Source organism: Salvelinus sp. IW2-2015, unplaced genomic scaffold (genome assembly GCF_002910315.2).
Source record: "Salvelinus sp. IW2-2015 unplaced genomic scaffold, ASM291031v2 Un_scaffold1210, whole genome shotgun sequence".
In the NCBI taxonomy this organism is placed as follows: Eukaryota; Metazoa; Chordata; class Actinopteri; order Salmoniformes; family Salmonidae; genus Salvelinus; species Salvelinus sp. IW2-2015.
The window spans coordinates 185,042-200,299 of NW_019942779.1; the positions used below are offsets into that span (position 1 = coordinate 185,042).

General features: G+C 42.2%; 1 protein-coding gene across 1 annotated transcript; it reads left to right on the top strand.

Annotated features, from left to right (window-relative positions):
* Nucleotides 1-4,039: 4,039 nt before the first annotated feature.
* On the top strand, nucleotides 4,040-15,258 carry LOC112070040 (G1/S-specific cyclin-D1). Its single transcript, XM_024137441.2, has 5 exons — nucleotides 4,040-4,411; nucleotides 6,023-6,238; nucleotides 6,631-6,790; nucleotides 11,605-11,750; nucleotides 13,207-15,258. Exons 1-5 carry the CDS (start codon nucleotides 4,214-4,216, stop codon nucleotides 13,360-13,362), a joined length of 876 nt encoding a protein of 291 aa, XP_023993209.1. The 5' UTR covers nucleotides 4,040-4,213; the 3' UTR covers nucleotides 13,363-15,258.

Genomic DNA, 15,258 nt, shown 5'->3' on the forward strand with positions numbered 1-15,258 from the left:
ATTCAAGTATAGTTGATTTACAGCTATGGGGTCACAGTGTTGTGGTCAGAAGACAGAGTGTAGACATTCATCTTGTATTACTGTTACATGGTACTCTACCACTCCCTATGTAATTCGTTTTCCATTATGTTGCCTGATTTATGGGGTTGTCAAACTTCAGAATTCTCCAAGGAACTGGAATTTATGTTCACAAGGAGATCTGAGGTGTGGCTCAAGATTTAGACCAAAGGGGATTTTTGAAACAGAAGTTACTCAGCCTTCTCTCAGGGGAAATCATATCAGCTGCTGTTCTGTCATCTATTGTATACAGTATGRTGTGACTAAGATAACTTTATTGGTCAATTTTACACAATGTCCAACTGAAATTTGACTTCAACTTTTAACCCCTCCAAAAGACACACATATAGGTTGTTGGAAAGGGGCAGGGGACTGCCACACTGGGGAGCTGTTGTTGTGGGGGGGGGGGTAAGTGCCTTGCTCAAGGGCACAATGTCAGTCAATGGCAGGATTTTCCAGCTCACTTCTGGCAGATTTTTTCAGTCCAACCCAGGATTCAAACTGGCAACCCTCTGATTGCCTCTCTAACCGGTAGGCTAGCTGACGCCGCCGGAATGTATGCTTGCTGTTACTTGTTCTTAATTTTTCTTTTGATTAACTTTAGTCAAATATTTTGGCATTTGTATCTACAATGTCAAATTGACATGTCAAATAGATTGCTGACACAACTGTAAAGCTACAGTAGGTGTGACTCACAGTCAGTGTGGGCAAAAAGTGAGAGGGGTTGTTACTTACCATGAATGGCAACCTTTACCTCTCTCATTCATTCATCCATGAATTAGTTTGTTTTGATAATCCATGGCAACTGAAAAGAGCCAGCCCCACTGGCAGCTAATGAGTAGCTATTCCTCAAGCACACCTACAGGTGTATGGCACAGAGGAAGAGAGCAGAGAGCCGTGGGAAAACTAAACTGCCCTCGCCTTCCCATCACCTCCACCTCTCCCACTCTGCTCTACTGGAACTGAAGTGGAGCCGTCCTACACAGGGCTGGGTCAGGCTTTGGCACACACTCACATACCTCCTCTGTTGCTCATACGTGGCAATGGACCAGAAAGTCACTGTGAAATAAGTGAAGTATACAGTATTACTCTTTCTATTGTATTATTCCCCTGATCAGACCAACGGGAGGAATGAATCCCTCTGTCTACCCCTGATGCAAGCTTAGCAGAGGACAATTATAGAAGAGGTGTTTGTGTGTGTGTGTGTGTGTGTGTGTGTGTGTGTGTGTGTGTGTGTGTGTGTGTGTGTGTGTGTGTGTGTGTGTGTGTGTGTGTGTGTGTGTGRGTGRGTGCGTGCGTGCGTGCGTGCGTGCGTGCGTGCGTGCGTTTTCCCTTTCTTCTTATACCACACAGACATGTTACACTGTAAGGAAATATTTAGTTTTTACAATATATTAGTATGAATACTCAATGGTTTGTTCTGTATTCACAATGCATGATGTGAGAACACAAAGTGCTGTGTGGGAAGTGAACTCTGGATTGTTTTACAATAATTCTAAGACTAAAAGGGATTGTTTAACAGTAATTCTCAGACTGAAAGGGATTGTTTTACAGTAATTCGCAGACTAAAAATGATTTTTTACTGTAATTATCATACTAAAAGGGAAAACATATTTTGTTTAGTTTAGTTTGTTTAGTCCTGATTATTGCCATTTAGCCTACAGATGTTGGATCTTAATTTGATCACCTTGTTGCAGGATAACATTTAAATATTTTAGTGTATTTGAGGTTTAAAAAGGCTTCTGAAGTTTGTAATTTACACTTTGAAATTTCAGGCTCGATTTTCCCTTACAAAAAATGTATCAACCCCTACATAAATGTCCATCAATTATAATCCACATAATAATTCACATTTCCTGTTGCTGCAGGATTATAGCAAATTGGCTCAAATTAAGATCCTACGTCTGTAGTAGGCCTAGTCTATTTATTAGATATTATTTATGCGGTTCTCATATGAGTTTTACAGCTTGTGCAGAGCTGAGAGAGGAATGATTGGAATGTTCCATGCTGCTACTATGCTCAAGCAGCAACCCTTCATAGCAACTGCATCTTTGAATTGGTGAAACTGTAATGTCTATATCATTGGATGTAAAGCCTAGAAAGCTAAACCCAGCTACCCTTTTCAGACTCACTCAAATGTTAGTTACAAGTAGTGTAGCCTATAGGCCTATTGTGAACAAGTTGCTAGAGGAATCACAGCAGTATTTATTAATACATGCTTATAAAGCTAGAATCCTTTTTTTTTTTTTACCCATTTTGGCATTTAAAGATTCATTATACAGTAAATACCCATTGATTCTTGAAGAAGAATAAATGCCTCATAAGCTTAGTTCAACTGTCGTACCCCATCAGAACCCAAAATACAGTGGCTTCAGCAAGTATTCTTACCCCTTGACTTGTTCCACATTTTGTTGTGTTACAGCCTGATACCAAAATTGATGAAATAGATTTCTCACCAATCTACACACAATACCCCACAATGTCAAAGTGACTGAACCAGGTTCTCCAGTCCTGCCACCGAGCATCTCTGCTTCCCCTTTTGGTACCCCTCAGTAGCTGCACTCATAGCCTCGCTTAGCCTACTGCCTCCAGATCGGACCTGAGACCTCCCACTTCCAATAGCCCACGCAATGTTCTGGCTGCGATGGGAAAGGACTGAGCTCAGGCGTTCTAAAACTTGCCCTCTTCTCTAAGGCGGCTTCTTTTTTGGGGGTCTCTCTCCTGCTGTCTGTCTCAATTGTCAATTCAAAGGGCTTTATTGGCATGATAAACATATGTTTACATTGCCAAAGCAAGTGAAATAGATTATAAACATTACACTCACAAATGTTCAAAAGAATAAAGACATTTCAAATGTCATATTATGTCTATATACAGTGTCTATACAAAGATTTGCAAATAGTTCAAGTACAAAGGGGAAAATAAATAAAAATAAATATAGGTTGTATTTACAATGGCGTTTGTTCTTCACTGGTTGCCCTTTTCTTGTGGCAACAGGTCCCAAATCTTGCTGCTGTGATTGCGCACTGTGGTATTTCACCCAATAGATGTGGGAGTTTATCAAAATTGGATTTGTTTTCGAATTCTTTGTGGGTCTGTGTAATCTGAGGGAAATGTGTGTCTCTAATATGGTCATACATTTGGCAGGAGGTTTGGAATTGCAGCTCAGTTTCCACCTCATTTTGTGGGCAGTGTGCACATAGCCTGTCTTCTCTTGAGAGCCAGGTCTGCCTACGGCGACCTTTCTCAATAGCAAATCTATGCTCACTCAGTCTGTACATAGTCAAATATTTCCTTAATTTTGGGTCAGTCACAATGGTCAGGTATTCTGCCACTGTGTACTCTCTGTTTAGGGCCACACAGCATTCTAGTTGGCTCTGTTTTTTTGTAAATTATTTCCAATGTGTCAAGTAATTATCTTTTTGTATTCTCAGGATTTGGTTGGGTCTAATTGTGTTGCTGTACTCTGTGGGTTCGGTTTGTGTTTGTGAACAGTGCCCCAGGACCAGCTTGCTTAGGGGGCTCTTCTCCAGGTTAATCTCTTCTCTCTGTACAGTAGGCTATGGCTTTGTTATGGGGGGGTTTGGAATCACTTCCTTTCAGATGGTTGTAGAATTTAACGGCTCTTTTCTGGATTTTTATAATTAGCGGGTATCGGCCTAATTCTGTTCTGCATGCATTATTTTGTGTTTTACATTATACACGGAGGATATTTTTGCAGAATTCTGCATGCAGAGTCTCAATTTGGTGTTTGTCCCATTTTGTGAATTATTGGTTGGTGAGCAGACCCCAGACCTCACAACCATAAAGGGCAATGGGTTCTTTAACTGATTCTAGTATTTTTTTTGCCAGATCCTAATTGGTATGTCGAATTCTCTCTCTCTCTGTCTCTCTGACTGTCTCTCATGGTGGACGCCGCCTTCCTTTAATCTGCTCTCTAATAACAACAGGCACGTCACTGACCAAGTGCGCGGAGGGGAGGGGAGTTTATTGAGGAGAGCAGAGTTGGGTCGCCTCCTGAGAGCTTCGACACAGCAGTCGCAGCAGACAGAGCAGAGCAACATCCACGGAACTTTTAGGGGAAGCAACCAATCAGTTTCTCTATCAGTCTCTCTCTGTCTCTCTCATTGCTCGAGCGACTGCCGAAGCCGAAGGAATGGAACGCCAGTTGCTGTGCTGTGAAGTGGAGACCATCCGGAGAGCTTACCAAGACTCGAACCTGCTCAACGACAGAGTTCTGCAGACCATGCTAAAAGCCGAAGACAGCTATCTCCCAGCAACGAACTACTTCAAATGTGTACAGAAAGAGATTGTACCTTGCATGAGGAGAATTGTTTCTACGTGGATGCTGGAGGTTTGTGCAAGAAACACTTTCTAACAGAAACATAACATTCCATTCACTGAAACATATCATAGGTCTAGCCTATATGCCCTTTGGAATAATAATAGGCAACATACGCTAATAACATGCGTCTATAAAGATTACTTGTCCTGTGTTGGTCAACGTTTTCTATAGGCCTACCTTTAAAATGTGTTTATTACATTAGACCTAGTTATTCACCCAGTTTATCCTTTGGACTACATTAAGAGGTTGTCTGTGAGAGTCATTGAGCCTAATTTTACCAGAGACATGCTGCAAATGACGTCAAATATTCCATTATATTATGTATTAAAGGGAACGAACAATTTAGTTTCATAATTCTCTAAATTAAAGTCAATGTACACGTATGCAGTCACAAGTGCCAAAATGCGCCATCTTTGTTTTCTTGTGGTTTATAGCACTTTTGTGTGTTTACATTTTTAATAATTTTGTCACTGATGTTTTCGATATAGTAGGCTAATTGAACTCATATGCATTTGGAGCTATGTTTATATTGTTTATATTGTACAACTTGATAAAGCAAACTTACAACTGAACCATCAACGTGGTTGTGATAGTTGCAAAGGTCGACTCTAGTCTAAATATGGTTAATAGCTTCGATCCCTTTCGAGAGAATGCAATGAAAGTGTCATATAATGAAAGAAGAGACATTGCTTAAAATTTACATGATAAAAATGTTCTCGTGATGTGGACGAATATACTTTTAATTAATTTCTAAAGTTGCATGCTGTAATGAGATTCGGGCGCATGCTCCTTGTCCAATTTAGTGGCTTACAAAAAAGTTATTTTTGACCAGTATTATTTTAGCTATTCGGAAAAGGACGATTCTGTCCGATTAAGTATACGTCTTGGACTGTTTACATTCAATTGTTACATGCTAAAACAATTTTAAAATATTAAAACATTTTTTTTGAAAATATGACGAACTACAATTGCTTTCTACGCCATGTGCTTGCCTTGAGGCCGACCACCTTTGTGTCCACGAGTGAAATAAAATGTATGTCAAAATGTTGTAGATTAATCCAAAAGGTCTTACATCTGCATTTACGGTCACATAATATGCATTTATATGCATGCATGTATGACTCGTGTTATTGTTTGTTCTTTAAGATTACTTTGTAGTAGTGAGGGTCACCGATATGTAAAATCTCAGTTGCATTTTTCGATTTGATATTGATATCATATCGGTWTGTAGAAAGTACAGTTCATACAACTGCTTTCGGATTGCCCATTGGCTCTGGTGTAAATGTTCTGGTAGCCTAAAGCTACCCAACCAGTTTGAAAACAAGGGGATCCCATCCACAGTTGTTGGCCCATCAGCGGGCAATTAAGTATGCTTAAATCCGAAGATTTTTTGCATGCAGGAACAGTCATGTATGCTTTTTGTTTACAGAACAGTGTAGGTTAACAGGGAGAATAAACCAATATCATGATATGCCTTGCTCATATCGATATCAAACGATATTGATATAATATTGAATTATCAATATTGGTGCCCACCACTACTTTGTAGTATATAGATATAGGCCTATACGGGTATAGACTGCACATGTAACGCATCTTTCGTTTGGTTTTTGATCACAGGTGTGTGAGGAACAGAAATGCGAAGAGGAGGTTTTTCCCCTCGCTATGAATTTTTTGGACAGATATTTGTCTGTTGAACCGACAAAGAAGACCCGACTACAATTATTGGGAGCTACCTGCATGTTTCTGGCGTCTAAAATGAAGGAGACCATTCCGCTAACCGCAGAGAAGTTATGCATATACACTGACAATTCCATCCGACCAATCGATTTGCTGGTAATTTGACTTCCTCATCATGTTCTCATTAGTTGTAACCAATGTAGATTCTGTTAACGAGCTTTTGTATAATATAGTATAGTGTATGCCTATAATCATAACTATAATTGATGTGTTCATTATATTCCATATAGCCATGGTTAACTTTGGGAGATCAATCTTTTAAAATGAGAAAATAACTAAAATTCTGAATTAAATTCTCAAACCTAATTCCCATAACATACTGTATCAATGATTGTAATGATAAGTCATTGGCCCAGTGGCAGAGCGTAGGCCTGTGTGGTGTATACCCCCTCTAGTGGTGTGTTGGTGTCTTGAACCCTTGCACATTGTCCCACTACAGGTTATTCTCTCTCTCACTCTCTATCTCTCTCTCTCTCTCTTATCTACAGCAAATGGAACTACTAGTATTGAACAAACTGAAATGGGATCTAGCCTCAGTGACTCCGCACGATTTCATAGACCATTTCCTCTCCAAACTACCCATCCATCAGGACACAGAGCAAATCCTGCGCAAGCATGCCCAGACCTTTGTGGCCCTCTGTGCTACAGGTATGCATGATGGGAGCTCCACCACCACCTGCCTGTCTGTTGTTACAGATGTAGGACCTTAATCTGATCACCCTGTTGCAGGAGAACTTTCCTGCAATGCAGGACATTTAAAACTTGTAGTGTATTTGAGGTTTTAAAGGCTTCTGAAGTTTGTAATGTCCATTTAGACATTTCAGACTTGATTTTTCCTTACAAAAACAGCCATTAATTATAATCCACATGATAATTCAGATTTCCTGTGACTGCAGGATTACTTTCCTGCTGTAGCAAACTTTGTCAAATTAAGATCCTACATCTGTATACTGCTGGCTGCTCAACTGTGCTCTTGCTGTTGTTGTTTAGTGCTGCTGATTTAGAGGGATGTTGTAGGCCTACATATCCAGCTGGATTATAGATATTCTGTCTGTGTGGTACTAAAGATGGGTTTTTAAGGTAAGCAGTTACATTGATATTTGTCAATGGTGTGATCAATCCCATAGTTAAAGCTGTGAGTTACATATATATTGTCTTCTCCTTATGTCTGATCAGTAGGGCAAATACTTCAGGGAGATACTTAGGCTTAGCTGCTGTTGCACCGTTCATTTTCCACCATGTAGAAATCCTTTAAGCTCTGTCATAGGCCTGCACAATGGAAGACTGCTCTCCAATTGCAGGGAAAGTTTTAACTAAGATGATACTGAGGAGAATACCTGCTCTGTAGGTTTCAAACCTGTACCTCCTCAACAAAAGTGGATTTGTGCTGTAGGAAACTATTTTGCCCTGTGGTAAGTCAGGGGAAAACTCAAGGTGCTGTTTGAAGTTACTGCATAATTTAGGAGATTGAATGAATGGGCCTGAAGGTGTTTTTTTGGTGGAGGGGGATAAAGGGGGTTTGGGGTGGAGGGGTAGAGGATTTTAGGATGGATGTGGCGGGGGTAGGGAGTGGAAGACTAGAGAGTGTGAAAGCATGTTGAAGATCCTGTATGTGCTATTTGTGATGAGTAATACTTCTAAGGAAGGGATTTAACTATTCTGAACAAAAATATAAGTGCAACAATTTCTATTTTGCAACAATTTTAATTTTATAAATGCAACAATTTCTACAAAGTTACGTTTCATATAAGGAAATACATTAGTTGGGCCCTAATCTATGGATTTCACAAGACTGGGAATACAGATGTGCATCTGTTGGTCAAAGATACATAAGAAAAAGAGACAATGCATCTACTCCAGGCAGGGGTGCTCACACACACACACACACACACACACACACACACACACACACACACACAGGACCCCACCACACACCACAACACACACACACACACACACACACACACACACACACACACACACACACACACACACACACACACACACACACACACACACACACACACACACACACACACACACACACACACACACACACACACACACACACACAGGGGCTCCTCGGCGAGCACCACTGTTGTGAAACAACAGGTCTAATCACCAGGCGCAGACCATTAATTTGACCATATTAATTAGGGGGCCTCCCAGTCTAGGAGACAAGCCCCCTTTAAACCCACCAACCCATGCAAAGAGTATGGGGCATCACTGTGACTGAGCTCCCATTACAAGAGCCTGCACCACAAAGTGCTTGGACCAGAAAGGTATGGAGCAGAAAACCAGTCAGTATCTTGTATGACCATCATTTGCCTCATGCAGCACGACACATCTTCGCATAGAGTTGATCAGGCTGTTAATTGTGACCTGTGGAATGTTGTCCCACTCCTCTTCAATGGCTGTGCGAAGTTGCTGGATATTGGCCGGAACTGGAACACGCTGTCGCACACGTCGATCCAGAGCATCCCAAACATGCTCAATGGAAGACATGACTGGTCAGTATGCAGGCCACTGGAACATTTTCAGCTTCCAGGAATTGTGTACAGATCCTTGCGACATGGGGCTGTGCATTATCATGCTGAAACATGAGGTTATGGCGGCAGATGAATGGCACGGCAATGGGCCTCAGGATCTCTTCACAGTATCTCTGTACATTCAAATTGCCATTGATCAAATGCAATTGTGTTTGTTGTCCGTACCTTATGCCTGCCCATACCATAACCCCATTGCCATGATGGGGCACTCAGTTGTGAGGCCAGTTGGACGTACTGCCAAATTCTCTAAAACGACGTGGAGGTGGCTTATGGTAGAGAAATTAACATTAAATTCTCTGGCAACAGCTCTGGTGGACATTCCTGCCAATTGCATGCTCCGGCAAAACTTGAGACATCTGTGGCATTGTGTTGTGTGACAAAAGTGCACATTTTAGAGTGGTCTTTTATTGCCCCCAGCACAAGGTGCACCTGTGTAATGGTAATGCTGTTTAATCAGRTTCTTGATATTCCACACCTGTCAGGTGGATGGATTATCTTGGCAAAGGAGAAATGCTCACTAACAGGGATAAAAACAAATTTGTGCACAACATTTGAGAGAAATAAGCTTTTTGTGCATATGGAACATTTCTGGGAACTTTTATTTCAGCTCATGAAACATGGGACCAACACTTTACCTGTTGTGTTTATATTCTTGTTCAGTGTAGTTTTGAACTGCTGCCAAATTGTTGTTGTCAAAGGTGTTTCGATAGGCTTTGACACACCCCTGTGAAATACCTCTGTGAAATACATTTACTGTACTTCCTTCATCTTGCCACCATAGAAGAGATGATCCGCTTTTTATAGCTCCTTTTTTCTGAGACTGTGGAGTCTCTTGTTTATATAGTTCCTTAAGGGCTGCTACTGGCTGGCATTCCTACATTTAATCTAAAGGCTTTTAGGGGAGCCTATGATTGGGTACATTTAGTGAGGATGTGATTGGTTAGATCTAGTGAGGATATGATTGGGTAGATTTAGAGAAGATATGATTGGGTAGATCTAGTGAGGATATTGGCCCAGATAATGGCTCTCTGGCTTGCCTTTATGCCAGTGTCAAGTTCAATTAATCTGACAGCTCTCTACCTCCATCCTTGTCTCTAAGCTCTTTGTGGTGCAGGCTCTTGTAATGGGAGCTCAGTCACAGTGATGCCTCATATTCTTTGCATGGGTTGGTGGGTTTAAAGGGGGCTTGTCTCCTAGACTGGGAGGCCCCCTAATTAATATGGTCAAATTAATGGTCTGCGCCTGGTGATTAGGTGACCTGTTGTTTCACACAGTGTGCCTCGCCGGAGGAGCCCCTGTGTGTGTGTGTGTGAGTGTGTGTGTGTGTGTGTGTGTTTGTGTGTGTGTGTGTTGTGTGTTGTGTGTGTGTGTGTGTGTGTGTGTGTGTGTGTGTGTGTGTGTGTGTGTGTGTGTGTTGTGTGTGTGTGGGCACCCCTGCCTGGAGTAGATGCATGTCTCTCTAACCACTTAAAAATAGGAAGTGAGACATGATCTTTCCAGAGAGGGGTATCAGCAGAGCTAGTTGAAAGGTGTGATTTATTGCATTGTGAGGCTGTGGAGAAGAGGAGGGAAAGGAGTTTGGCTGCAGGGAGTATAGGGGGTTGGGCTGGAGGGATAGAGGGGTTTTGAGCTGGAGGGGGTAGAAGGGTTTGAGCTGGAGGTGGGGGGTAGAGAGGGTTTGGGTTGGAGGTGGGGGGTAGAGAGGGTTTGGGCTGGAGGTGGAGGGCGTAAAGAGGGTTTGCTGGAGGTGGAGGGCGTAAAGAGGGTTTGGGCTGGAGGGGGAGGGTAGAGGCAGTTTGGGGTGGAGGGGTTTTGAGCTAGAGGTAGAGGGGGTAGAGAGGGTTTGGGCTGGAGGTGGACGGGTAGAGGCAGTTTGGGGTGGAGGGTTTTGGACCGGAGGTGGAGGGGGTTTAGGCTGGAGGTGGAGGGGTTTGGGCCGAGGTGAAAAGGGGGTAGAGGGTGTCTGGGCTGGAGGTCGGGGTTAGAGGGGGTTTGGGTAAGGTAGAGGGGGAGTGTTTAGAGAATGTCTCTCTTTCTCTGTGTGTGATTATTAAGAAGCTCTTTGGCTGAATAAAAATTCACCATAAACAATTATTCCAACAAGTGCAATAGGTTTCCCCTCTTATTTAATTGCATGTTTTATCTGCTCTTTAATCTTAACCTAATGTGCTGTATGCATGCCAATTTACTCTCTAAGTGGACAGAGAGAGGATGATAGAGAGGGGCTGGAGAAAGGAGGACAAGATAGGGGGCGTAGAGAGAGGGGCTGGGAAGGGGAGGTAGAGAGAGGAGAAGGATGATGGCTGCCAGGGGTGTAATAAGGGCTGGGACCTACAGATAGTTCATCAGTAGCAAGTAGCATCAGTAGCATCCTGCCACATATCGCATGGTCACTAAGAACTTTAGAATACCTCTGTTCTGGTTCTGCTGGACGCACGGTTTCTCACCTCTCTGCCTTCCATTATCTGTTTGTGTCACATTAAAACATTTCCCCCCTCCCAGTCACCTCTTCTCACCCCTCTCTCCCTCCCTCACAACCTCCTCCTCACCCTTCACTGCCAAGGGTGGAGGGGAGAAGATGTGGATAGTTAGAATGGCCCATTGACATTTGTAATCTGTGTCTTGTTGTCTCACCCTGTGTCGCCTGCTCCCTACAGATAGTCAATGGCCTGAGCTGCCTCGTTGCGCCAGTGAACAAGGTCATTAGTGAATTGTTCTGTGGATCAAATGCCTTGCTTCAGGAATTGACCTGCTCTGCTCTCTCTCTCTCTCTCTCTCTCTCTCTCTCTCTCTCTCTCTCTCTCTCTCTCTCTCTCTCTCTCTCTCTCTCTCTCTCTCCTCTCTCTCTCGCTCTCTTCTCTGCTCTCTCTCTCTCTCTCTCTCTCTCTCTCTCTCTCTCTCTCTCCACATCAGATGTCAAATTCATTGCCAACCCTCCGTCAATGATCGCAGCGGGCAGTGTGGCGGCTGCTGTGCAGGGGCTGCATCTGAAGATGGACGATGCAATGTCATCCCAGCAACTGACTTACTTCCTGTCCCAAGTCATCAGAAGTGACCCGGTACGCGAGGACAACCCAGTCTCATGCAAAGAGATTGAAATTGCACATATAGCTCCGAAGAGAGCCTAATATAACAAATGTGTAGTAATTCTGCACAGCTGTTCATACTTTATCTATGCCCGACTCTTTAGTCAGTTTGAGATGTATCTTTCACAGATTCCATTTATTGATCTGATTGCTTCCACGATGTGGTAACTCGTGGGGGAGAGSGGATGACAGTAGAACAAGAGAGAGAGAGAGATCTGAGAGACGGGATGTAAAGCAGCAGGTAGCCATGCCATAAACGCTGTCTCTGAAAGGGGCTAGGAGATGAGAGGCGAGTGAAATCAGCTCCACAACAACAGTGTGAAAACGTTCTCGCTCGTTGTTCCCATGGTCATTGGTACAGGGGCCTAACTCTTGTGGCGTCCAAAAGGAAAGGAGAAAAACATCAAAATAAAATGAAAGTAGAGGAGGCACCATGATTAAATGCACTTTTGAGCATGTACTTTTTTTCTAGAAGTCTGTTGTGCATATTCACATAACCAACACAGGACACAGTCCTAATTTCATAATTCAATACAGAATCTCTCATTATTTCAGAGGAATGTCACAAATTACTTTTTTTTAAATAAAAACACTTTTAAGCCATCCTCTCTTTTAGGTTAATAACTTAGTATTGTTAGCAATAGAATAACTTCTGAAACCTTCCTCACCCACTGGTCTGGCTCTAGTTTCCACAGGCCTCTTTGATCCAGGTAATAAGAAGCGTAATCATTAGAATGATGTCCCTGGGGCACTCCTTCCCCCACCTGACTGAGGGTCTGGCCCTCTTATCCTTGGCCCAGTGAATTGCTTTAGCTCCTATTGTTTTGGGGCCAGAAATGGGTGCTAGCAGATTGGGTTTCCAGTCGTTCTGGATGTATTGTCTTCCTCCTAATCCTCACATAGTCACAGCCCTTCCCAGTAGAGTACCACTCTGCCCTTGCGGTTCTATGTGTGCTGCCACGACTCCTTAGCCGTGGTCATTGGTACCATTCTTATACTGTATACAGATGTAGGATCTTCATTTGAGACAGTTTGCTACAGCAGGAAAATACGTCAGCAACAGGAAATGTGAATTATTTTGTGTATTATAATTCATGGATATTTTTTATAGGGGTTGATACATTTGACATTCGGGCAAATCAAGTCTGAAATTTGAAAGTGGAAATTACAAACTTTAGAAGCCTTTTTAAACCTTGATACACTACAAGTTTGCATTCCCTGCAGTACAGGGAAATTCTCATCAACAAAAGAGTGCTCAAATTAAGATCCTGCATCTGTATTGTTCAGATTGATTGAAAGTGTTTGTTAGAAGGCAGACCAAAAGGCCACCTGTTAGTCAATTGCCCCTGATTGTAAGTGGCACTCATTACTGAGAAACAATCTAACGTTAGTTCATATCTCATCACTAACGATGTGTCTCCCTCTGCAGGACTGTCTACGGGCGTGTCAAGAACAGATCGAGTCCTTATTGGAGACCAGTCTCCGTCAGGCACAGCAACACACTGTTTCCACGGACACCAAGAGCATGGATGAGGAGGTGGACCTCTCGTGCACGCCTACGGACGTGAGAGATGTGAACATCTGAGTGGGACAGTGTTGTCTGGTGCACTCCAAGGAGAGGCCATAGATGGAGGAGAGGGCTTCGGGAGAGAGAAGAGGATGCGCTGATTGACACTGTCTCAGCAGCACCGCTCCCCGCTGACTGCYCTCTCACCTACTTACATACCTGTGCTCATAGCACAGGGACTGGTCTGGCCTGGCCTGAACGTCTTGTCTGGCTCCCAACGTGTGTTGTAAGGGATCAGCCAGGGCTTCATTCCTACATTGCTCTCTGTCCCTTCACTGGTTTAAGGCAGCATAAATTGGGCGTGTTTCCAAAACAAGCTTGAATAAGAGAAGAAAATTAGATGTAGGGCTGTATGTGCAACATAGACAAACTATAGAATAATGAACCAGGTCTTCTTTTTGTTCAACAGATTGAGTACCGTACACCTGCAATTTCTCACATAAAAAGCTAGTTTCAAGTTGTTTGATGACATAGACGTTTTAAAGAGTGTTAAACCCACTTCTAACGGAGCATATGTTTCGCTGTGCCTGGTTTGTTTGGTATGTCCATGCTTGCCTCAACGTTTAACCAACTTTGAGATATTGTTTAGAAAATTGGTCTTCTAACCTCCTCTTATTTTTAAATGGAGAATGTAACCATATACAATGTATTTTGTTTAGCATACTTTTTCAATTATCATCAGAGGACTGTGGATTACCTCTGTCATAACTGCTGAGACTCTGCCTTCGGAAGACAGCAAGCTAACCAGTAAGGTACAGTTACTTCAGAATGTCGTCAGGAAAAAGTCTTCATTCTATTGTACTGAATACTTGCATCATTGCATTCTGCTACAGAATGATTAGCTAGCTGTCCTGTATGCTCTCTCTATGTAAGCTAACATAGTCCACAGTCTTTATAGAATTGTTACTCTGTCTTACTTTCTAAAAACATTCCATCGGAAAAGCACTTTGGGTCAATAACTCTTTACTGACTATTTTTGAGAAGAATGGAATGGTTTGGGAACAACGACAGACTTGCCTCTGGGATGTCTAAATATGGTGTTATGTGGGAAAGGCAGGACATAGTAGGATGTTTTGGGGAAGTCTAATCTATTTATCCAGCTATAGTACCTGGACCCAAGCTTTCTTAATAGTAAAGACACAGTGAAAGATGGCGGTGCCATCCTCAGAAGCAGGCACCTTTCTATCAGTTCTTCTCATGACAGTTGATGACAGATTTGGAATTTTCTAACTGCTTGAATTGAATCTGAAGCTTGTAATTTATAGTTACATGAACAACAACTATTTATTGCACAATATTCTATTGTCAAGGCCAGTGTGGATCATGATGACAGAAGGCTATTTCATGTCAATATGTCAAACCATTCAATACTTTGAAAGGCATGCGAAGTGGAAGTAAACTCAAAATATTACTATGAAATCATTGCATTGGCTTAGTGTACTGAATGTTGAGGAAAAGCTCAAATTAAAAAACTAAATGTTTTAAATTTTCACCTGTCATAAAATAAACATTTACAGGGCTTTTATATCATTTTGCACAAACTCATATATGTCTTTTTTGTATTGTTAGAGATCTGTGGAGGATGAATCTGGAAGACATGACTGAAGTTGCTAAGGGGTTGCTAGGGGAGTGATAGGGGGGCAGGAAGTACAGTGTGTGGGTAAACTGCAGAATCAATGCGTTTGATTGTATAATGACAGAAAAGTAACGAGTGAACACTCCTTATAATGAGGCTGCTATGGAGGAATATTCCCAGCAAAGTTTCACGACTAAATGAAATTAAAAATAAAATAAAAACAATTCTTTTTTTCCCTTATCAATTGTTTGCTGCTACTTTGTAGATATTCTTATTAAAATGTCAATATACTGCCATGTAATAAAATTAATTTTCTCATAGAAAATTATATGATATTA